This window comes from Coffea arabica, chromosome 5c, assembly GCF_036785885.1.
Source record: "Coffea arabica cultivar ET-39 chromosome 5c, Coffea Arabica ET-39 HiFi, whole genome shotgun sequence".
NCBI lineage: Eukaryota > Viridiplantae > Streptophyta > Magnoliopsida > Gentianales > Rubiaceae > Coffea > Coffea arabica.
In genome coordinates, this window is record NC_092319.1 from 6,716,478 (window position 1) to 6,741,632 (window position 25,155).

A 25,155-nucleotide genomic window follows, 5' to 3' on the forward strand; every position below is an offset into this window, starting at 1 on the left:
TGGAACTGTGGTTTTATTCCTTTCGAAGTTATAACTTGTTCTCTTGGAGTGAGTGAGTCCTGGCGAGAGCTGGACAGGCAGTCCGCTAAACCCTGGGGTATGCCCTAGGGAGAGGTGGGATCGTCACAACTTTCCTTTGTAACCAAGGATTTTGAAATTTCTATACAATAATAAATTCAGCATACTATAAAGAGATTGATCCCTCCCCTCCCCACAAATAATGCAAGGCAGCTTCCATTTGCTATCATGAGATTCCAACTAAACATTAGGCAAATTGGTCATGTGAATATTATTCTTTTTTAGCATTTTCTCCCGACCCTATCAATAAAGTAGAAAGACATAATCAATCCACATATATATTAAAATAAGAGAAATTGAAGCAATATGAGATTTTAATGAAGGAGCTCAAGATGTAAAAGTAAAGTATGATCTATCAAATAAAAATCTACTGATATGTGCAGGTCTAGTAAATAAGGTAATTTTCATGTTAGACCATTGCCAATTGCCATCAACTAAAAAATAATTGCAAGAACAAAGTGAACATTAAATGTTTTCAATCAGAACCAAAAACAAACTATCAAACACTACCAATTAAATTACAACCGTGGGAAAACATCATCTATTTTTTGTCCCTCAAATTTTGGGTTAGGGATATATTTCGCCCTCGAACTTTCTGGTGCAATACATTTAATATATGAATTATCAATTTTTAGATGCATTTAGTCTAGAAATGGCATTTGAAAAAATTATCATGATTTAGGGACGTAGTGCTGTTAGATCCCTCTTCTGGGGAGGAGGAGATGGCAAGAAAGAGGCAGCAGAACAAATGTTTGACTTTCTGAAAATTATTGAAGAGCAAGCTCTTGGGGACAAGAAGTTTTTTGGTGGCAACTCGATCAATATGGTGGACTTGATATTTGCCTGGTTTGCCTGTTGGATTCAACCCATGGAACAGTTGGTGGGGATCAAGGTTTTGGAACCAAGTCGTTTACCAAGCTTGCACGCATGGGTCAAGAATTTCAAGGAAGAGCCCATCATCAAAGAAAATCTTCCTGACCCTGAGAGATTGTTGGCGTATTATACGAGGCTGACGTCAAATCTTGTGTCAAAGCCTACTTAATATCACAGGATGGTGGGGATATTGAACTTCTTCCAACATTACTAAATTTACCAATATGTCTATTGAAATTTCACTTAGAAAAATTACTCTGTGGGTTACTTTGTAAGAATAAAGTGTTTTGCACATTTCAAGGTCACAGAATTTAGAAGTTCTAAATTCAAATTCTTCTTTTTGTTCTCAAAAAAAAAAAAAAAGAAAAAAGTCTAGAAATGGCAAATTGATCAATTTGGACAGAAAAGGTCATGTGACCAGCATGCAGCTATTAAGGAAAAAAATTGCTCACTTAAAACCAAAAAAATTCATTGTATTTTTAACTCTCCCTTTCTTTTGTACCTTTCCTCTATAGATTTTCCCCTTTTCATTACCCATTGAAATCCACAATCAATAGAACAAAGAAAAAAATCCAATTAAGGCCACCCAACATCAAGAAAATGTCATTTTGAAAGAAAGAATTTAATGATAATGCATCCCCAAATTACGGTAAAATTTCTACAGTTTATGATTTGTTAGATAAAGAGTTTACAGTGAAAAGTTTTAACTTTTGTGAATATAATACTTAGTTGTGGTCCCTGAGATTTGCATTGTGGGTGTATTCTTATTAATCTTAGTTGCATTGGTTTGAAAGGATTAACTGTGCCTCTATTGAATGTCAGAGTATATATGCTTGAATTATGCACATGTTGTCCCATTTTTTATTGTGATATTTGGTGTTTGCATTATTGGGTGCATTGTTGTTAATCTATGGTCTGCTAATTATTGGTTAATTGATCTATATTTTTTTTTTTATCGCGAGAAGGTAGCACACTCATATCACTAAGATGTCGCTATAGAGGATTGATTTCATAGACTCATCATCCACATTATGAGGGTGCAGATTTATGTATCTTTAACTATGTTGAAAGTGTATTTGAAGTAGATAGATTCACAGAAAATGTTAGTGTGTATGCACACAAAGTATACTATGATTGGAAAGACAACAACTTTAAAAGGATAGACACTAGTAGCAAATGGCATGGATATATTAAGAGGAATGTGGGTTTCATTAGGGAGATTCTATCTTGAGGTCTTATTCCATGAAATTTTAGTTCAAGAACTAGGCTTTGATCCATATGAGATTGGTGAAAATAAAGGAACTAGTGATAATGGCAACTTCAATAAACCTAATGATGACAATAGATGGGGAGGAGATGATAATAGGGCTGATGAGAACAATAATAATAATTCTGATTCAGAGAGTAAATCCTTCTTTTTAGCAGTAGACTCTAATCGAGTAAAAATGATGATTCTAAGTTCCATGATAATGTAGATAATACTGCTGAATGGTTAGGTATAGAACACCATAAGAATTTTTAGCATAACAAGACAATTGAAATTCATGTTGATAATAATTTGGCGATGCCTAAGGACAATGATATTGCCTCTGATTCTGAATCTGATTTTAAGACTATCCATGAATCTGATGATGAAACAACCAGCAGTGAATGTGTTGCATTCAACCCCAAAGATATCGGCAATCCAAAATCGAAATTGTGGATGTTTTTCAATAGTAAAAGAATGCAAGTTTGCTATGACAAATTAAAATATGAGATAGGATGGGCCTTGTAAATTTGTGAAGCAAAACAAAATAAGATTGAGGGCTAAGTGCAGAAGTGAAGGTTGCGACAAGGATAATATCAATGGAAAATTTAGAAGGAAGATCATGAAGAATCTAAGAATGGTGTTATCGACTTTAAGGAAGCGTCAATTGTGAGTGTGAATTTCGAATCGAGAAAATATCGTTTCTGGGGCATGATATTTCAAAGACAGGAATTGAAGAATAAATAAATTCCTTAGTCATAGTCCTATGAGAGCATCATGGAATGGAAGAAATGACATAGGAACTGGAAGATAAAAATGTAGAAAGAATACTCGGAATTCTTACGATTAAAAGTACGAAATTTTGAGGACGAAATTTTCTTAAGGGGGAAAAATGTGAGAACTCGAGAAAAATTATATGTATGCTATGAATTTCTTTTATTTTAATTACTTTGATATTAGAGATATTATATATAACGAATAAATGGTTAAAGTAAATGCCTAATTGAATTCATATAAAAATTGAGAACTTAGAAATATCCTAGAATTGTGTAAAAAAAATTAATTACATGAATCAAATAAACATATGATATGCATATTGTAATTTGAGCCATTTGAATATATTATATGGTTGAATAAGTTACATGTCCAGGTAATTTTTTTAAAAACAAATGTGTGCAAATTTACTAGATTAATGTAAGCAAATTTTTTCAAAATGTGCGAATAAAGATAGGAGACAATTTATGAACTAATACAATTATAGCCGTAATAGGCAAATAAGTTAAAGTTAAAAGATGAAATTACCCTTGGAAGCCTAAATGAATAACCATGCAACCAAGCAAAATAAGCTATTAGAAAATTTTGACAATAGGACCGAGGGAAGGAAAATAATTGAAGAAATCTGGGAACCGAATGGAGGCAAGGCAATCAAATGCTAAGAAATTGGGGCGGACATGGTGGCGGACTCGCTCGCAACGTTTGGGGTGAAGTGTGGCTCTCGATCTATTTTCACGTCAGCGTCTCAGTTGACCCTGCGCTCCAGGGGGCTTTTATCTCTGGACATGCAGAATTTTTGTAATTTTCATTTTTCTCTTAGGATGTAGGGATCTGGATGATTCCTTGGCGTTGTGGTCTGGTTTGTTTTTTTGATGAATAAAACAGATTTTTTTTTCAAAAAAAAAAAATGGGGCGGTGACTGAAGGAAAATTTAACTAAAACAACACTCATTTGAAAGCAGGTAAATGTGCAACGGATCCTCTGTGTCACATCCTGTATCACACCCTATCACACTCTTTATAATCTCGCCAAGTGTCCCTTAATAAACCAAACCCTCAAATAACCCAACTCGGACCATATTAAATTGATTAATCGATTAACCGGACAGATAACTTAATCTCTTTAACCAAAATCAAGTAAAATAAAAACTCTTTAACCAAAATCACAATTTATCAAGGGAAACAAACCTAAAACCCAAACAACCTCTGTCCTCTCTTCGTCATCTTCGCCATTCACCTACCGTTGCGCAATTTATATGCATCACTGAAATTGTTATATATCTTATTCACATGAGGCAAAAGTTTTTTGGCTTTTATGCTTTAGTAGTATGCTTCACGAAAGCCAAGTTATTCACGAAAGCCAAGTTATTCATCTTCACCATTCAGCTTTGACGAAATATTCACGGATATGGTCCGAGATGCCGAAAAGGGTTTGCATGAAGATGCATCCTATCTCACATGAGAAACAACTTTTTTACAAGGACGAGATAAAGTTTCGAAGCTCTTCCCAAAGGTGAGAAACAACTTATTTCTTAAAAACCTTGGTGGGTTTCTTCGAAGCTCTTTCTTATGGTAGAAATATATTTAGTTTTAGTGTAAATTTGTACTGGGTAATGGGTACTTTTGCTTCCGAAGTTTTGTTTTTGGATGCAAAGTTAATTTAGCTTTTGTTGTTTGCGTCAAAGGTCATCAGATTATGTGCTCTCAAACAAAATTGGACGAACCTCACCACCTGTTCGATCAAATGCCTAAGAGGAAGATGAATCAAACTATAAGGTAAAAGTCTGACTTGGTTGCTCCCATATTTTTGCCAGTAGAGCAACTCCTCTACTTCAAATGTTATCTACCATTTTAACCTTTTTTTCCCCCCAAATGTTAAATATGTGCCATTTGGACATTGCCCTTTTTCCATCGATGGCATTTTAATCTTGCATGTAAAAATCTGTAACAAAAGTAGTATATGTCGTTCGTGAATTAGTCTGCAATTTGTTTTTTAGAGTGCCCCCTTAGTTCTACTATTTTTACTTGTCTTACCCCGTAAATCTCAAATTCTGGTTTCACCAATGCCCACGGACATGTTGACTTCGGTGTTCACTAACTATTGAGACCTAATCATCATTATTAAGCTTCATTTTATTTAATCCTGAATTGCTAAATCTTATCAAATTTTACTCGTAACAACTCCTGACTTTTGAAAATTTTTGTGTGAAGACTTCAATAACTATTAAGACCTAATCTTAGCTGATGTAGCTAATCTACCTATTAAATGTAAAGCTAACTCATTGTTTTGTCATCATCAGTTTTTTTTTTTTTTTTTTGTCATTATCAGTTATTAAGCAATCCTAGCATTTACATGGACTCTTGTATATATTTTTGTGTGCATGGAAACCAAACCATTGGAACTACATTATCCCGATATATTTACTCACATTAAAAAATTTTGAATCCGTCACAAACCTGATTAGGATTGACGCAGAGGTTTTCGTCTTAATTAGTACCACTTGTTTCTTGTTCAGAATGGTTGATGGGATCATCTAAAACCTGATAAAGCCTAAAGGTATGTGCTTCTAAAAAAAAACTACTTTTTTTTTATTCTGTAACTATGAATTAAAGCCAAGAAACATGTGTGATCACTGTTTTACTACTGATGATTGTACTCAGTAGGCCATCCTTATAACTTGTCAAGCTTTATCAAATGGTGAGCTCAAAAAAGAAGCTAGAAGCTGCATAACAATTTTTATCCTGTGTCTAAAAAATGATGAATTTCCTTGTTTTAATCACCATGCTCTTCGAATTCTTTGTGGGGTGCTGTGCAACTAACAGAGAAATGGTTTCTCTCTCTCTTTCCCCCAAAGTTCTTTTGTTACGTTTAGTTTTTCTAAATTTTAAAGGATAACTTTACCGATAATTTTAAAGTTACATTTGCTGCAGCAAATTGCAATGGTTTTCTGGTTTTGGTCTATATGGATAGAGGTGCCATCTTGACATGCATTGGTGTGACTAGTTGCAGGGTTTATGTATTCATTCACTTCATTGTTGCTGTTCAGAAAAATCAATGTTTATGAAAATTATGAAAATTAGATTATTGAAATCTCTTATTTGCGGAATGTTATGCATAATGAAGCTTCAATCATGTAAAGCTTGTAACTTTTTCCCTAATACTGCAGGGGTATCTGATATGATGATAGGTTTTTTCAGTCAACTGGAACGGATTTGTGTTACTGCATCTGAGACTATGGAAGCCTATATCATTCTGTGCAACCTTGATGATCGACAAGAAGAGCAGGAGAGGAAAAGTTTCGTGGAGGAGGAGGAGGAGTGGGGTAAGGCAAAGCCATCAACTCTCAAGAATTCGCCGGAGAACAAACTAAGGGAGGCTCTCGAGGAGGCTTCTGAAGATGGGTCATTGGCAAAATCACATGAAATTGACTCTGAGTCTTTGAATCAAAATGGCTGCTTGGGAAGGTCAATATCTCTTGCAAGGTTTAATGCCCAGTTGGAATTCTTGAGGGCAACTGCTCTTTTGTCTGATAGGACATTTTGCACTGAAGAATCCATTCCTGGCTTTAATGAAGCCTTGACTTTGTACGGGTTGTTTTCTTGTTTTCAAATGCTACAGTATTGGGATTCATCTACATTTAGCTTAAAGGAAATTACTGTAAATTTGAGCAATCATGTACTTCGTGGGGGTGCAGAGGAAGGTACTGTGGAGCATGATATTAAAACCAAAATTGTGGATTACTTGAACATTCCTGAGATGAGTTTGTACTTGTTTTTACTGTTAGTCGAGGATCTGCATTTAAATTGTTGCTGAATCCTATCCTTCCCATTCGAACAAGAGGCTATTGAATATGTTTGACCATGAGAGCCAGTCTGTGAGTTGGACGGCTCAATGTGCTAAAGAGAAGGGTGCAAATATATTATCCAGAGCAGCTCAACTAATATATCTCATCTTCTACAGTTTAGTCAAAAGAACGTTTATTAACAGAAATATGAACAAAAATATCAAAAACACGTTGAAGTATAAGCACAAAGTATTATTCCACTTAAAGGTCTAATTAATCCATGAGCGCAATCCCACAGTCTTGTCCTCTATTTCTTCATAAGCATCTTCATTCAATTTTCCTATTTTCAACAACTTGTTGATCAGAATCATCATTATTTTCAAGTTCTTGTGCCTACAAAAACAGACCCAAAGTTAGCAAATATATTGAATTATAATTGTAAATTATCAAACTAATATATATAAGATTAAATAATTAATCAAAGTTTTTTCTTACTTGGACAAAACTTATTGATGCATGTTGTTGTGCTATTGAACTTGAAGACATCAAATCATAGCCTTGGTAGAAGTTAGGGTCCAATGTCTGCCAGAAAAATAAGAAATAAAAGACCACACATACAAACAAGCAGCTGTAAACTTGCAAAACTATAATACTTGGAAAAAATTAAGATAAATAAGAAACAACATGCAACTAATGATTGACATAATATCTACAAAAAGCATACTATTCACTTACTTGTAATAATTGTGTCATGTTCTTAGTATTTTGCCTATTGCAGATGTCTTCTATTGGAATTCCAAATTCCTAATATAATTAAAGAGAGACAACCACAAATAAAAAATATCATTGACAAAATATACCTTCAATGTAGTTTAGTCATTTAAGAATAAAATATTCAAATAAAAATTTAGAATGAATTACATATCTACTATACTATACAAGAGAAAAATGACGAATAACTAAACCTGTTGTGGTGGTAATTCTCGAACAAAACCTTGAATTACATATCTACGATACTGTGGTTGTTCCAGTCAACGTATGGCTAACTTGGCTTTCGTGAAGCATACTACTAAAGCATAAAAGCCAAAAAACTTTTGCCTCATGTGAATAAGATATATAACAATTTCAGTGATGCATATAAATTGCGCAACGGTAGGTGAATGGCGAAGATGACGAAGAGAGGACAGAGGTTGTTTGGGTTTTAGGTTTGTTTCCCTTGATAAATTGTGATTTTGGTTAAAGAGTTTTTATTTTACTTGATTTTGGTTAAAGAGATTAAGTTATCTGTCCGATTAATCGATTAATCAATTTAATATGGTCCGAGTTGGGTTATTTGAGGGTTTTGTTTATTAAGGGACACTTGGCGAGATTATAAAGAGTGTGATAGGGTGTGATACAGGGTGTGACACAGAGGATCCGTTGCGAGGTAAATGCCTAACATGTACTAGAATTACATGTTGCATTTTCCCTTTTAGTTAGAAACCGAAAGAAACTATTAGTTGTCTACCATTGGAACCGAGAACGGGGGTAATATACTAGTACTTACTATTGCTTTTTATTAGGAATTGAGAATGGGATACAAACTACGAGCATCTCGTATTACTTTCTATTTGGAACCGAGAGAAACCAATTCATTTGTTGTTGCCTGCCACTAACCACCGAAAGAAAACCATCTCTATCTTCTTAAGCAATAAAATTCGAGTGATAAATAACGGAAGCTTTCTTTTCTCCAACTGCAACCGACAGCAAATAGGACAGCAAGCAATTTGGAGGACACTTGTCCTCATTAGCAAGCTAAGTAACCAGCAAATGTGATTTTGGTCGGTTAAGAGGCAATAAGAAGAAGCTGGCCGTAGTTCCATTGTTAGTCTAGCTATCCGAGAGGTATTAAGAGGAAAAAGGAGAGAAAGACCATTACAACCTGGAATTCATTCTGGCCTCATTCAACCGTAAGAACCAGCCAAGAATCAAGAAGGATTTCAGCTTATCTAGCTAAGCTTCGGGGAGAGAGGGATCAGAAATTTTTCCTAGCTTAAAGCCATTGAGAACTAGAGGTAAACTACTGAATTTTCTCCTATTTTCTGTTGCATTTAGCTAGCAGTATTTTAGACTAAGTTAGAACCAAGTAAAGAAAGAAACTTTCTAGAAAGCAAAGATCAACAAAGCTGGAAATATTCGTTTGAAGTTGTTATCCGATAGTTGATGAGCTAAGCTATAATTTTCTGGTTGTTTCTTACGTTGCATATCTTATGTACACTCTTTAGCCATATATCTTGACATACATACAGATTATATCTTCAAATAAAACCTGTTAAGATGGAATTGTGATGAACTATTGGCTGGAATTCTTGATACAAAGAAGGATGATTGCCGATGGAGTAAAGTTGGAAAGAATTTCGGTTTCTGGCCAAAAGTTTGTTGAAACTGGTTAGGACTTGTTAGTGCACCATCGGTGACCTTAATCTGATCATGCATGTAATGTTTGACGTGCTAAAAGCAAGAATAAACGAACCTTAAAAGCAACACGAAGGCTGGAGTATGAGAAATCTGATGCATGCTGTTATGCATCAGATTTGTAACAAAGAGCAGAAATGAGTTTAATCCTGTTTAGTTTCTGGAATTTTGGTCATAAATTTTCACGTTCTGTTAAGGATAATCAGTAACTGAATAGGCTATTCCCTGTATACTTAGTTGGAACATAAAACTGAAGAGGAATTATGAAGAAACATCGAATAATAGGCTGCTGCTGCTGCTGGAAATTATTGTTTGCAACCGAGGAGAAATTTCTAATTTTGTGATGAATTTTAAAAAAATTCTACAAAAGGGGTGATTTTGGTAATGGATTCCGTCCGGGGGGTCTTCGCATTCGTGAAATGCGAGCTCTACTGAGCTCGCATTTCACGAATGCGAGCTCTATTCTAAGCTCGCATTCGCGAAATGCGAGCTCTACTTATTGAGCTCGCATTCCGCAAATGCGAGCTCTAATTTAATTGTTCTTTGCATGAACTCCTAGTTTGCTGGTTCAGACTTGCGGCTTTGAAACTTTATCTACTTCAGTTGCTGTTTGGTTGTCTTTGTTTGGCCACAAGTTCTGATATGCTGAGATTTGTGTTTATAATCAATAACCCTGGTTTCATTTGAAGTGTTCAGTGTTAAGGGGTATTTGGGGTGATAGGTTCACTAGTTTTGTTTGAAGCTTTGCATGGTTTTTCTGCATCGAAATTTGCAGAAGCATTGTTGTTGAAGAAAAAACTGTTCTTTGATGCTCGCATGATCCTTTCATCTAATTTGTTTTGTGCTTAAACATAAGGATTTTTGCAGCTAAAAGATGGAAAATGTTTAGAATTTTTATTACTATAGTCTAAGTGTTGACTGTTCAAGTCATTAGTTGCAGTCGGATGAAAGGAAACTACATCAGACACCATAAAGGCTGTGCCGCGAGCCTGCTGCCGAACCATCTTGCATGAAGTATTTTCAATATTTGCATGATTTCCTCCTTGTCTTGGCTCTCGAATGCGAGCTCACTGAGCTCGCATTCTGGAAATGCGAGCTCCAATTGGAGTTCGCATTTCTAGAATGCGAGCTCAGTGAGCTCGCATTTCCGGAATGCGAAGACCCCTATTTGCAGAATCCACTCCAAGAATCGCCCTAGTTGTAGAATTCTTTTTTTTTTCCATCATAAACTAAGAATTCACCCGCAACCGAGAGAGTTGAAAATCTGCTAACTTCATTTCCCCAGATTGTAACCTCAAACCATGAGCTAAAAATGAAAAAAAATGAGAGACTGGTGCGGCTTAGGAAGAACTGAAGCAGGAACTAAAAGTGCAGGCTGCAACCTTTAAATTCTAGGAAGAAAGGGGAGGAAAAATTCTATAACAACCTCTTACGCTTTTAATATACATGACACTTAAGCTGCCTGTGAATTTAGCTAGGAAAATGAGTTCTTGGCTGAAGGAAAAATTCTGTGCAGCAACCGAAAAGCTATTAGGAAGAAAATTGGAGAAACCAAGAGTGAAGATTGAAATTTGCAGCTTGCTATCGATATTTCTTAGAGAATAATGTCGAGAGGTATACAATATAGATTTAACCTGAGTTTACATGAGGTTTAGCTGAAGAAAATTTAGATTAAACGCTGACTCTTAACCTTCGGTGCTCTCAACATCCTTTCTCTCAACTTTCGGTGTAAAGCTGTGCAAAGTTGTGTAAAAAGACAATATAACTTTCGGTGCTCTTGAGGTTGATGGCAAGCTGCCCTCCAGCCCAATCCCTTTCTTCTCCCACATTCCAAAAGAAATCTTTTTCTGAACTCTTTGGTAATGCAGCTTCTCAGCCCATTTTGACTATCAACGCAGTGTCTTCGACTCATCGGGGGGAACCTGCGATTCTTTTTCTCAAACTGATTTGGCCACACTTGCTGCTCCATACAAATTTGCTTTGGTTGGTAAATTTTCTAAGGGTCGTCCTTCCTATGGAGGATCTCAGGAAATTCTTCTTATCTCTTGATCTAAAAGAGGCTGCTAAGGTAGGTCTTTTAGACTCCAGACATGTAGTGATTAACTTGGGGAATGAGGTGGATTTTCATCGGATTTGGGCTAGAGGTAAATGGTCTCCTGCTTTCCATGTGGACAAGGAGCCTTCGGTGGTTCCAGTTTGGTTTAAGTTACCAAAATTGCCGCTGCATTCCAGATTGCGGGCGTTTTGGGGAATCCTTTGTTTGTAGATACTGCAACCATGGTGGCTTCCAGGCCAAGTGTTGCTAGGGTATGTGTAGAAGTAGACTTGTTAAAATCTCTTACTCCTAGGGTGTGGATTGGTAATGGTGATCATGAGGGATTTTGGCAAGCTTTAATTCCAGAAAATCTGCCTAAATATTGTTCCCATTGTTTTAAGCAGGGACATATCCAAGATGATTGTCATATGCTATATCCGGATCTTAAAATTCAGAGACCGTTAGCTTCCAAGAAACAGGATGGTCATACACGCTTTCAACCTACTTCTTCACCTGGCTTGGGCACAATAGGCAAACAGGATGATCACTCTGGGAAAGAGGTGGATCCAATCATTGTGCCTGCTACTACGGAGGAGGATGTGGGTGTGGTTGATAAGGAGGGGCCTTCAAAAACTCCTAAAGTCACGACTCCTTTTGTTGAAGACGCAAATATTTGTACTGGGATTTTCACAGAACCTGCTACATGTTCATGTTCTGATACTCAGGCGGTGGTGTCTCAGCATGATCTTGATGGGCTGGAAGATACTATAACGGTGGCTCCCACTGTTGATCCCTCAAACAGGCAAATTGACAATTTGGAACTTATGGCTGGAAAGGAAAACCAGCAAGCCCGTTCTGCTCGTCAGCTGGAGCAGAATACGCTTGTCATTGATATATCTCATTGTGGTGTGCTGAAGGATTTGCTGGCAAAACAATCATCTGCGGTTGCGGATATCTTTAATCTTGACCCGATCATTCAACAAGTCAGTGAAAAGCTCCAGCATGAGGAAGGTTTACAGGTGGTTACGCATGGCAAACCGAAATGTAGGGTGAATTCTTAGTTTATGATGAAAAAAAAAAAAAAGGATTCTACAATTGAGGCGATTTTTGGAGGTTGTTCTACAAATGGGGGGTCTTCGCATTCCGGAAATGCGAGTTCACAGAGCTCGCATTTCGTGAATGCGAGCTCTGTGAGGAATATAGTGAATATAGTGAATCAGTGAATGATATTAGTTCTTTTACCACTAATTTGGGTTGCAAATAATGTTTGGTCCTGTACAGTGGTTAATGCTCCGGCATTTCTTAAGCTTGGATTCTTTGAATTCTCATGGTCTTCATTTTTTTTTTTTCAATTTCCAACTTCAGGTATTGACTACTCAAACCTGGATTTTTTTGGAATATTCTCGATTTTTCATTTCTTTCTCAGTTATTAGTACGTAGATTACTGTAGCTGAACTCCTACAAATTTATGTGAATGGGTTGCCCATTTTTTAGAAAATTTTTATATTATTTCTTAAACACTGTTGTCCAACCAAAATTTTACTTTTCCAACATATTATCTCTCTATAGTATGTCACTAAAATACGACACCATTATTCTTAAATAAGGTTTCCAAATATACTAAATTTCAATTTAAACGTAAGTCTTGTTGATGCTTACATGTCTGGTCTTTCTATTTATTGCAGTAATAAGGGAGGTGTCCAAAATAAAGGAAAGGGAGGTGGCCAATGGTTCAAGGAATGGGAAGCTCGCATTTCGCGAATGCGAGCTCTACACAGAGCTCGCATTTCGCGAATGCGAACACCCCCTTCGGAATATCTCATCAAAATCACTCCTTTTGTAGAATTTTTTTAAAATTCATCATAAAATTAGAAATTTCCCCCGAAATGTATCAGGCTAAATTTTCATCTGATCGTTCGCTGCGATCGAAAGCCAAGGTTTCCTCAAACTCTTCCTCTTCCTTGTCTCAATGATTAAGTTTATGTTTTGGAATATTAGGGTGTATCTCGCGCCCCAAATTTTCGGAGATTGAGATATTTGGTAAAACACCATTCCATTCAACTAGTAGCTATTTGTGAACCAAAAATTCAAGTTGCAGAGATCCATTCGATCAGGATGAGACTTAATATGGATCACTCTGTATTTAGTAGTACGGGTGATATTTGGATTTTTTATAAAGCCTCTATTTTTTGTCGTATAGTTGGAGAATCTAATCAACATTTGTCGTTACAAATTGATTCTGCAATATTTGCTGTCCCTATTATTTTTTCATTTGTCCACGCCAAGTGTACTGCCCTTCAACGAGTAGAATTATGGAATAGCCTTCTTGTGGACAAACCGACTTAGTCTGCCTGGCTTCTTGTGGGGGATTTTAATGTCATTGTTTCGGAGGAGGAGAAAAGGGGTGGGGTGCCGTTTAGACCAGAGGAAGGTTCGGATTTTTTGAACTTTATGTCTCAAGCTGGAATTTTTGATGTGGGGTATTCAGGGTCTATTTTCACATGGTGCAACAATAGATATGGTCGGGCGCGTATTTGGAAGAGATTAGACAAGTTGCTTATGAATCAAGTTTCTCCCAATTTAGGCTTAGGTTTTGCCGTACAACATTTGTGTAGAGACCCATCAGATCACGCTCCATTGTTATTGTCGGCTCTTACAAAATTGGATAACAAGCCAAAGCCATTTCGTTTTTTGAATTTCTGGACATCTAAACCAGAACTGTTGGACGTGGTTAGGTGCAATTGGAACAGGAATTTTTTAGGCCCACCATTAAAGGTCCTTGCAGCCAAGCTTTGGAATGTAAAGGTGGCATTACGAATGTGGTTGCGCGAGGTTTTCGGTGATATCTTTGAAGCTGTAAAGGTGGCGGAACAACGTGCTCTCAATGCTGAGTTTAGTTATGATGTTGATCCGTCTGAGGCAAATTTAGTTGTATTACACGAAGCACAAGCCCAGCTAAGGCGTTCACATGCACTTGAGAATATGTTTTGGCAACAAAAATCTAGGATTAAGTGGTTAAAGGATGGCGATAGGAACTCCAAGTATTTTCATTCTGTGGTGGTGGAATGACAAAGCACATCATTAATCCATCGCATCAAGTCGTCTGCTGGGAAGTGGTTGGACAGTACATCTGATATTGAGGGAGAGGCTGAATCGTTTTTTAAACATTTGTTCACGGCTGAATCATATGCTCAATCCTTTGAAACTCTTGAGGTTATCACTAAATTAATTACTTCACATGATAATGTGATCTTGGAGAAAATCCCATCCAAGGAAGAAGTTAAGTTGGTGGTGTTTTCTATGGATGGTGATAGCTCGGCTGGTCCGGATGGCTTCTCGGGTAAGTTTTTTACGTTTGCATGGGACATTGTGGCTGAGGATGTATATGCGGCAGTTATTAGTTTTTTTGTGGGGAGGTTTTGCCTAGAAGTATCTCTTCAACTTCAATAGTGTTGATTCCAAAGTTGCATTCTCCACAAGACTTTACACAATTTCGTCCTTTAAGTTTGTGTAACTTTATCAACAAGGTGATCTCAAAGGTTTTATCGGATAGATTGTCTTGTCTCCTTCCTAAGATTATTTCGCCTCAACAGAGTGGATTTGTCAGAGGAAGGCAAATTTCAGATAATTTTTTGCTGGCTCAAGAGCTGATTTCAGGAATTTGGCAGTCTAATCAGGAGGGGAATGTGGTTTTGAAGTTGGATATGGCTAAAGCTTACGACAGAGTCTCATGTCTCTTTTTGTTGCAAGTACTGTGACGCTTTGGTTTTGGTGAGCGGTGGATCGATATGATTTGGCGATTGATTTCCAATGTCTGGTTTTCGGTTCTTATTAATGGCTCCCCATGTGGTTTTTTCCAGTCAACTCGGGGACTGCGCCAAGGAGATCCCATTTCGCCGACTCTTTTTATTATTGGGGTAGAGGTTTTATCTAGATTGCTGAATTCTTTGGTAGGACAGAGAGGTTTCCTTCCCTTTAAGGTCCCTCTTTCATACCCTATTGTCACGCATCTAGCTTATGCGGATGACGTGATTATTTTGTGTAGTGGAGTTAAGCGTACTTTGAAGAAAGTCATGAATGTTTGGAGAACTATTGTAGTGTATCTGGTCAGCAACTTAACTGTCAAAAAAGCTGCTTTATTGATCATGATGCTTTGACTTTACCTCGTAAATGTGTCATTTCACAAATCTCTGGTTTTCATGCCAAGTCATTTCCTCTTAGATATCTTGGCTGAACTCTCTCCTCAGGGAGAAGGAAAAGCAGTTATTTTTCAAATATCTGCACTTCAGTTGCTAAGAGAGTTTTGTCTTGGAAGGAGAAGCTTTTGTCGTCTGGAGGGAGGTTAGTGTTACTCAAAAGTGTTTTATCATCTTTGCCTATACATGTCTTAGCTGCTTCGACTCCTCCGAAGGGTGTTCTCCGCACCCTTGAGAAAGCATTTGCAAATTTTCTATGGGGTACGACTGAAAAAGGGTCTCGGTATCATTAGATTGCATGGGATTCATTGTGTAAGCCGTATGCCGAAGGGGGTGTGGGAGTGAGGGCTTTGACTGATGTGTTTGATGCCTTTTCATTGAAGTTATGGTGGTCTTTAAGGCAACGTCAGTCCCTTTGCGCTGAATTTATGCACACCAAATATTTACATAAATTGCATGTTTGCGAAGCGGAATTTCAGCCATTACAATCGGTAACTTGGAAGAGATTGGTTACATATCAGTCTTTGGCAAATTCCCATATTCAATGAGTGTTGCAGAATGGCTTGATAAACTTCTGGCATGAGAATTGGACTGGTACAGGTCCTTTGTGTCAGCAGATCGAGATTTTTGGAGATCACACAGTGGCGGATTTTGTTTTAAATGGTCACTGCAACATTCCAATGCTACGTCAATGGCTCCCAGAAAATATTGTATCAACGATTCTACAAATAACTCCCCCTGATGTTTTTTCTAATCAACCTGATAGGATGGTGTGGGATTTAGAAATTTCTAGTTCATTTTCCTTTTCTTCAGCGTATAAGGTGGTTCGCAACGTTGCCAACACGTCAACCTTTTCATCTAACATTTAGGTGAAGGCCTTGCCAGCAAAAATCTCATTCTTTATGATGAGGATGCTATCTTGGAGACTGCCGGTGCAGGATGTGTTGCAGCGCTTTGGTATGTGCGGACCATCTCGTTGTGTTTGTTGCCAAAATCCTTGGTTGGATTCTATTGATCATGTTTTCTATACAGGTGAAGTCCCTCGCCAAGTTTGGCAATCGTTTCAAGTAGAGATTGGCGAGTTTGCCACTCCTTCAATGGTAAAGCATGCAGTCATTCAATGGTGGTTGTGGCCAGCTAAAAACATGAAGCTTAAATTGGTTTATCAGCTTCTGCCATCGTTGATTTGCTGGCAACTTTGGAAAGCTAGGAATACTGCGATTTAGGAAGGCAAGGTGTTGTCGGTCATGCAGATTCATACTTTTGTTCTTTCTGATCTCTATGATATTTTCCAATTACATTTTACAGACATGGGAGTTGGAAGGTACTCGTGGCCATGTTTTTACTCTTCACTGGTGAGTTGGAAAAAAACATTTAAGTTCATCCTGGTTAGGTGGATCCCTCCATTCTTGACGATATGTAAACTGAATACCAATGGTTGTTCTCTAGGTAATTCGGGAAGGAGTGGTTGTTGGGGGGGGTTTGAGGAATAGCTCGGGGATGTTTTTGTTAGGTTTTGCGTGTTATTGGGATGTCATGTCGAGTTTACATTCAGAGTTGAAGGCTTTGTTATTTGGAGTTAAGCTTTGTGTTATGTGAGGTTTCTTTTGCTTGCATTTGGAATCAGATTCTTTACTTCTAGTCCAAATGGTTAAGGGGGTTAGTAGATGTCCATGGGGTTTGCAACGAGAGCTGGATCAATTGCTCACTTTTAGGCATTTCTTTCAATCCGTCACTCATTGTTATCGTCAAGCGAATGTGCCTGCAGACCGCTTATCTAAGGTTGGAACTGAGTTAGAGTCCAATATAGTGTATGATTCATGGTTGCAATTGCCACGATTGGTTCGTGGAGACCTCAAGTTGGATAGGTTAGGTTATCCTAATTTTCGGGTTTACTAAACTTTTGGATTTCTGGAATGGAACCTAGGACGTCCACAATCATTCAAAAAAAAAAGTGCCGGAAAAAATTCTAAGATGACCGAGGCTAAGGAGCTGGAATTTTAACGCGTGTAACAAGAATCTAGTTTAATCTAAAAGGAAAGGAATGAAAAGTTCACAAGCCTTAATCTTTAAATTTGGGTTGAAAATAGTTTAACGTTAGTTTAAACACCTCACAAGACCTTTAAATTTGAAGTACATGTATATCTCCCTTGTTTGAGTTGATAAAATTGATAAATATCGAAGAGAAATATAATAATGATTTGCTGGAATTTCACATCTTGTTTAATAAGATAAGGAACTTGGTTTCTAGTGATATCAACCTTAAATTGGTGAGATTTTAACTCTTAAAACTTCTTTCCTTACACATTAGAACTTTAGAACTTATGTTTGGGATTGTACATAAAATTCTTAATCTTAAAAGTGTAAATCAAATGGGAGTTTTAAGTACTAGATTGCTTGGATTAGTTGAACTATGTTTAGAGAATCCTAAAACTCTAAGTAAACTTATTAGAATTCACATTGAGAATACTTGAATAATTGTAGTCGTTATTTACCTCAGAAATTGAGAGTGATCAAGGGTTTAACCCAAAAAATGAAGCTTAATCGACCATTAACGGTGAGTGTTTTCCGAATTATGTGTTAACTGTTTATGTGTGCTTATTATGAAATATTGCTAAGTGATTCATTGCGAAGTGTTTTCAATTGTCCCTCGCCTTCTAAGTCGAGGGTGTACTTTATCGCACTTGACTTAGTTGAGCTTGAAGGTTGATAATTGATCAAGTAATATTGTAAGTGTGCATGACTGTAAGCCGGGTGTGTACTTTGTCACACTGGCTGAACTAGGCCCCAAAACCCTCTGTTCAACGGACTATTCGAGCCAGCAAAGGGCTTGGTCGGGTAGGACGGTAGCTTTGGGTAAGTGTTTCGGTATACTCGAGTATTACCACAGAGTAGCAAATCACTGATATTGATATGACCATTTAAGTGAGGGAAGTGTTTATTGTTTTGGAGGTTATAAGGAGGAGTTCGGTGGAGTGTGTAGTGCATTGAAGTGGCTCTAATGCGAGCACCGTATCCTTTTAAAAGTGATTGTTTAGTGAAGTGTTTCATCAATTGCTTAATGAAAGTGATTATACAGTGAAATTAAATGTGCACTACTTGCTTAATTGTACTGATTTAAGTGCTTATTGATTGTTGCTTGCATGGAAACCTCACGGGCGTAAGCTCACCCTTTTACCTTTGTTTTCCTTACAGGAGTCGGAGATTGAAGAGTGATTGGATTGAACTAGAAAGGTATTTTAGGAAGATCTGTTATTTTGTGTATATAGTGTAGTCATGGTCTCTTTTGAATTTTGAGACGGTTGAATTTTTGTTTGAGTTGGTGTGATATTAAGATTGGATATTTAGAACAGGTATTTTGTTTCTTTTATTGGGCAAATTTATGTTTCAAACTGATTGGAGATGTACTTAAGAGTGAATGTTCAGTTGTCCAATGGTAATGTTATCTATGAAGTTAAAGTGAGTAAGTGAGTCCTGACGAGAGCTAGACGGGCAATCCGCTAACTTCTAGGGTATGCCCTAGGAGAAGGTGGGGCGTCACAAGTGGTATCAGAGCTCTTAATGAGCTCAAGCCGGGAGAGGGTTCTCGGATTGTGGGGAATGGCCTGTTGAGTTTGAAATGAATTACCATTTTTATGGAAAATTAGATATGTATGTTGGATGGGAATCTCAAATATAGGTGATTTACTCTTGGGACTGGCCAGCCTGAGTTATGAATTATCTTATTGTCAGATTCTTGTATCCGAGTACCAGATATTTCATTCAATGGTGTATTTGCAAAATTGGAAAGAATTTAGCATATTGTATTATGACGTGACTAGAAATCATGACTAAATTTGGAAAAGTAGAATCGAAAGGATCAAGTCTAGCTTTTGAAAGTTAAAAGTGAAGTCGTTCAATAGTAAATGGATTATATGCCATCTCTTACCCAAAAATGTGGGTTTAAACCTAGAATTTGAGTGAAATTGTAGTTTAAGTAAGGACCAAGTGCGTCCTTTTGGCAGTGTGTTCTAGGGCATTGGATGACTAGTCACTGTGACTGTTCAAGAACTTACTTCTATCTGGATCGAGTGATACTAGTTCATGGGTAAAAGACAGGGGTTAGTGATAGCAAATGAGAGAGCTCATATTAAAATGTAAGAAATAAGGAAATTCATAAGGATCTGACGTGATAGGATCCTAGAGCTGGAAACTGATATGATAGAGGAACCTATGGAAGTAGAACCGGAAGAAGGAATTGGGTCTAGTGAGACTGTCCAAAATTAGATTGATGAAGTTTAAGTTGAATCTAAACTAAGGGATGAGCTATTAGCTATGTGGTTATAATAATTTGTGTATTATTGAATTATTTTCTTTCATGTTTATAAAGATTGAAGTTTGAGTCATGTATGAAAAAGTGGGACTACCCGTGAATTGTTTGGCTTTTAAAGTTGTATGAAGTTGGTGTGTAATGTAATTTATATTGTGTGTATGTAATTTGATGATCATGTGTTCATTTTGTTATAATGCTGTAATATTTATTAGTCCTTGGGATTAAATAATCACTAACTTGAGTGAAATTTGATAACCAAAGTGGTGTGTAGAAACTATGAGATTAAGGTTGGAGAAAAAAAGAGAGGAGAGATTGAAAGTTGAGCTTATAACGATGTTATAATTGTTGCAAGGGCCAATGGTGTTTTCTAAGATAGATTTTTGACAAGGATACTATCAATGAAAAATTTAGAAGGAAGATCATGAAGAATCTAAGAATGGTGTTATCGACTTTAAGGAAGCGTCAATTGTGAGTGTGAATTTCGAATGGAAAAAATATCGTTTTTGGGGCATGATATTTCAATGACAGGAATTGAAGAATAAATAAATTCCTTAGTCATAGTCCTATGAGAGCATCATGGAATGGAAGAAATGACATAGGAACTGGAAGATAAAAATGCGGAAAGAATACTCGGAATTCTTACGATTAAAAGTACGAAATTTCAAGGACGAAATTTTTTTAAAGGGGGAAGAATGTGAGAACTTGAGAAAAATTATATGTATGCTATGAATTTCTTTTATTTTAATTACTTTGATATTAGAAATATTATATATAACGAATAAATGGTTAAATTAAATGCCTAATTGAATTCATATAAAAATTGAAAACTTAGAAATATCCTAGAATGGTGTAAAACAATATTAGTTATATAAATCAAATAAACATATTATATGCATATTGTAATGATATGGTGTTAATTGTCAGTAATTTTATTGTTAATTTTCCCTTTGTTTTTGCCAAATATTGTTTTAATTGTTAATATCTACTTATATTTGGTATTTGGTCTCAATTTCAGGGAGTGGAACTACAAAGTGCTAAAAATGAGAAACTATCTTGAGAAAATGGCTCCATAAGTGGGAGACTTCAAAATGCTCCATCCACCTGGCCCACAAGGAGAGAAACAAACGGATTTCCTTTTCCTTTTGGGCTAATGAAGAGTTGCCTGGTACGGAGAAGTCCTACTAGCAACAGGAAACAAGAGTCAATTCGGTAGGGCCCACCTTTCGTACTTCATTTTCTCAATTCGGTGGGGGACCACGGAAGCATTAGTCATTGCTTAGAAACAAACGTACAGAGGCTAGAGTTTTCGTTTTGTGAGCAATAATTTAGTTTTCTTTCTTTTTCCTTTCATGCGTGCCTTGTGTTCGACAATAGTCCCGAATAGAAAAACGGCTTTGACTTCTTGATTATTAGCGAAGAAATATGATGTTTTTGAACTCAATTGAATTGTGTGGCGATTTTCTCATGAGGCTTGGCTAAGCCTTTCATCTACTCAAGGATCAACTTGACGGCACAGTCCCGAATATCTGTGAGATCTAATTAGTTTTCACGCGTTCATTAATTTGTTAATATTTGCACGTTGTCTACTTGAATTTCCATGGGATTATTTTTTAATTGGATGTCAAGGGCCCGATGTTCAATGTGACTTATTAATCTCCTGCCAAATTAGTCAATTAAATCCGTAATTGTTTGATTGATTAATATTAGTGGCAACTGGCATGTTTACACACTAGGGAAACGTGCAATCTAATTTAAATAACCCTCGTAGCGTGTTATTGATTGGGGTTAGGTTTTTCTAGTTTTTAATGCAATTGAAAAATTAATTTCTACGGTCGTACTTAGGAGTATTTTCTTGTTAAGGGTAATCAATGATCGTACCTTGGTTATCAATAAATTAAAGAAAATTTGGTCTTTAGAGCGTGTCGGCGACTATAACTAACCTGTTAATAAAATTAAGTGAACCTTCCTTGCATCAATGACCGGATGAGCGGACCGCATCTGAGTAGTTATATCCTTGGTTAGAATTTATCTATTCTAGATTTAATTCCTGTCTACATACATGCTAGTTAATTATTCATTTTTAGTTGAATTGTTTAATTATTTTTAGCTTTACTCCGATAAAACCCCCCATTGTCAATTGGAACTTCAAAGAGACAAATATCCCCAGTCCCTGAGGAGACGACCCTACTTGCCACTATCTACTTGTTAGTATAGTTTGTCAGCTAATTAATTATGGTATATCGAATTAAGTAAACTCTTCCTTCGGGAATATGGTGAATCAAGTAACCCATTGCACACCTAGAGTCCCTGTTTCAGTACCTAGAATTGATTATTGACTGCTTTAGTGGTAATTAGGTTTTTATTATTATTATTGCACAGATTCGACACCTGTTAATTTTTGGCACCGTTGCCAAGAACTGGCACTAGTTATTTGTTTCTTTTTAAATTCATTTTTGTTCTAATTTTTTGGTATTTTTCGAGTGTATGCCTCGTTCTTCTCGTACAGGTGAATTAATTTTCGACCCCGAGGTAGAGAAGACCGCGCGTAGAACAAAAAAAAAGAGACCAGACAACTTAGAGAAGAGCACTCTAGTGTAGCATCCCAGAGACGTAAGCCAGAAGTTGAACCAACAGATTCACTGAGTGATTCTTCGAGTGATTTAGAGCGAGAAGAAGTCACTATGGCGAATGCACGAACACTAAGGGAGTTGGCTGCTCCTAATTTAAATCAGCAGCCTTTATGCATTACTTTCCCAAATTTGAATGATAACACTCCCTTTGAACTAAAATCTGGTCTAATTCATCGTTTGTCATCATTCCATGATCTATTAGGTGAAGAGCCCTACAAGCACTTGCAAGAGTTCGACGTCGTTTGCAATAGTATGAAACTCCCGGGAATCACAGAAGAGCAGATAAAAATGAGGGCCTTCCCCTTCTTTTTGAAGAACTCCATAAAAGACTGGTTGTACTACCTACCACCAGGTAGTATCACCACATGGGACCAGCTGAAGAAAAAATTCTTAGACAAATATTTTCCTGCGTCTCGGGCCGCCAGCTTAAGGGAAGAAATATGCGGCATCAAGCAACACCCAAGCGAGTCTCTCTATGAGTATTGGAAGAGGTTAAAGAAGCTGTGCATCAAATGCCCTCAGCATCAGATAAGTGAGTAACTGCTCATCCAATATTTCTATGAGGGCCTACTTTTCAGGGGCAGAAGCATAATCGATGCTGCAAGTGGAAGGGCATTGGTGAACAAGACTCTTCGAGAAGCATGGGAGTTGATTGAAGGGATGGTTGAGAATTCACAGCAGTTTGGGTCAAGAGAGGACATCCCAACACGTAAGATGAATGGGGTAGAAACATCCTCTATCCAACAGCAACTCTCCCAATAGCAAAAGCAACTTCAGCTAGCGTTTGTAGTCCAACGGTTAGGATAATTGCCTTCCAAGCAATAGACCCGGGTTCGACTCCCGGCAGACGCACCAAAAAATTGATAGATGTCGAACCTGTACAATAATAATAATAAAAACCTAATTACCACTAAAGCAGTCAATAATCAACTCTAAGTACTGGAGCAGGGACTCTAGGTGTGCAATGGATTACTTAATTCACCATGTTCCCGAAGAATTTGCTTAATCGGATATACCAGAATTAATTAGCTGACAAACTATACTAACAAGTAGACAGTGGCAAGCAGGGTCGTCTCCTCAGGGACTGGGGGTATTTGTCTCTTTGAAGTTCCAATTGATAATGAGGGGTTTTTATTGGAGTAAAGCTAAAAATAATTAAGCAATTCAACTAAAAATGAATAATTAACTAGCACGTATGTAGACAAGAATTAAATCTAGAATAGATAAATTCTAGCCAAGGATACAACTAATCAGACACAATCCACTCATCCGGTCATTGATGCAATAAAGGTTCACTTAATTTTATTAACATGTTAGTTATAGTCGCCGACAAGCTCTGATGACCAATTTTTCCTTAATTTATTGATAACCAAGATACGATCATTGATTACCCTAACCAGAAAATACTCCTAGGTACGACCGTAGGAATTAATTTTCCAATTGCATTAAGAACTAGAAAAACCTAATCTCAATCAATTACACGCTACGAGGGTTATTTAAATTAGATTGCAAGTTTCCTTAGTGTGTAAACACGCCAGTTGCCACTAATATTAATCAATCAAACAACTCCGGATTTAATTGACTAATTTGGCAGGAGATTAATAAGTCACATTGAACATCGGGCCCTTGAAATCCAATTAACAAAATAATCCCATGGAAATTCAAGTAGACAACGTGCAAATATTAACAAATTAAGGAACGCGTGAAAAGTAATTAGATCTCACAGATATTCGGGACTGCGCCATCGAGTTGATCTTTGACTAGATGAAAGGCTTAGCCACGCCTCATAAGAAAATCGCCACGCAATTCAATTGAGTTCAAAAACATCATATTTCTTCGCTAATAATCAAGAAGTCAAAGCCGTTTTTCTATTCGGGACTATTGTCGAACACAAGGCACGCATGAAAGAAAAAAGAAAGAAAACTAAACTATTGCTCACAAAACAAAAACTCTAGCCTCTGTACGTTTGTTTCTAAGCAATGACTAATGCTTCTGTGGTCCCCCACCGAATTGAGAAAACGAGGTACAAAAGGTGGGCCCTGCCGAATTGACTCTTGTTTCTTATTACTAGTAGGACTTCTCCGTACCAGGCAACTCTTCATCAGCCCAAAAGGAAAAGGAAATCCGTTTGTTTCTCTTCTTGTGGGTTAGGTGGATGGAGCTTTTTGAAGTCTCCCACTTATGGAGCCATTTTCTCAAGATAGTTTCTCCTTTTTAGCACTTTTCAGTTCCACTCCCTGAAATTGATTTCAAATACCAAATATAAGTAGATATTAACAATTAAAACAATATTTGGCAAGCACAAAGGAGAAATTAACAATAAAATTACTGACAATTAACACCCTATCAATTCCTCTCACACCTAAATCATGTGTGACAGCTCCACCTCACCCTAAGGCGAACCAAAGGATTCGGTAGACCGCCTGCCCAACTCTCACCAGGATTACGGAGTCGAATCACACAAATCCGATATAGCGAACAAACGAATCACCAAGAGAATAATCAATCGAAGACTACTAAGTTGAGAAGCATCAGTTCTACACCGTATGATACCATTTCCAATGAATACACTTAATATACATGATAAAACACTTATATACATACATCGAAAACTTTACAATTAAAAGTGGGATGCTTCATTCAAAGACAATTAGTGTTTTGATTACACAAGAGCTAACAAAGAACATTTACACCAGCTCAACCCTTTTCTCAAAATCACGGCTCAAACTGTGGTGCCCTGTAAGGAAAACAAAGATAACAGGAAGGGGGTGAG

General features: G+C 37.0%; 2 protein-coding genes and 1 non-coding gene across 9 annotated transcripts; all 3 read left to right on the plus strand.

Annotated features, from left to right (window-relative positions):
* Positions 1-3,998: 3,998 nt before the first annotated feature.
* Positions 3,999-6,785, plus strand: LOC113689121 (uncharacterized). Of its 7 annotated transcripts, XR_011814957.1 has the most exons (4): positions 4,008-4,483; positions 4,656-4,746; positions 5,487-5,527; positions 6,138-6,719. XR_011814957.1 is itself a non-coding variant. In XM_072050513.1 (3 exons), the coding sequence occupies exons 2-3, from the start codon at positions 4,667-4,669 to the stop codon at positions 6,782-6,784; spliced, it is 696 nt and encodes a 231-aa protein (XP_071906614.1). In that variant the 5' UTR covers positions 4,011-4,483; positions 4,664-4,666; the 3' UTR covers position 6,785. The 7 variants fall into 7 exon arrangements, 2 of the variants coding, with proteins under 2 accessions (XP_071906614.1, XP_071906613.1); XR_011814959.1 differs by lacking the exon at positions 5,487-5,527 and having other exon boundaries at positions 3,999-4,483; positions 4,664-4,746; positions 6,159-6,719; XM_072050513.1 differs by lacking the exon at positions 5,487-5,527 and having other exon boundaries at positions 4,011-4,483; positions 4,664-4,746; positions 6,169-6,785.
* A 1,635-nt stretch (positions 6,786-8,420) lies between these two features.
* On the plus strand, positions 8,421-12,566 carry LOC140007632 (uncharacterized). The gene is made up of 2 exons (XM_072050514.1): positions 8,421-8,809; positions 11,649-12,566. The coding sequence occupies exon 2, from the start codon at positions 11,673-11,675 to the stop codon at positions 12,303-12,305; it is 633 nt and encodes a 210-aa protein (XP_071906615.1). The 5' UTR covers positions 8,421-8,809; positions 11,649-11,672; the 3' UTR covers positions 12,306-12,566.
* A 10,596-nt stretch (positions 12,567-23,162) lies between these two features.
* On the plus strand, positions 23,163-23,234 carry TRNAG-UCC (transfer RNA glycine (anticodon UCC)). Its single transcript has one exon. It is a non-coding gene; the product is annotated as a tRNA-Gly (tRNA).
* Positions 23,235-25,155: the final 1,921 nt, after the last annotated feature.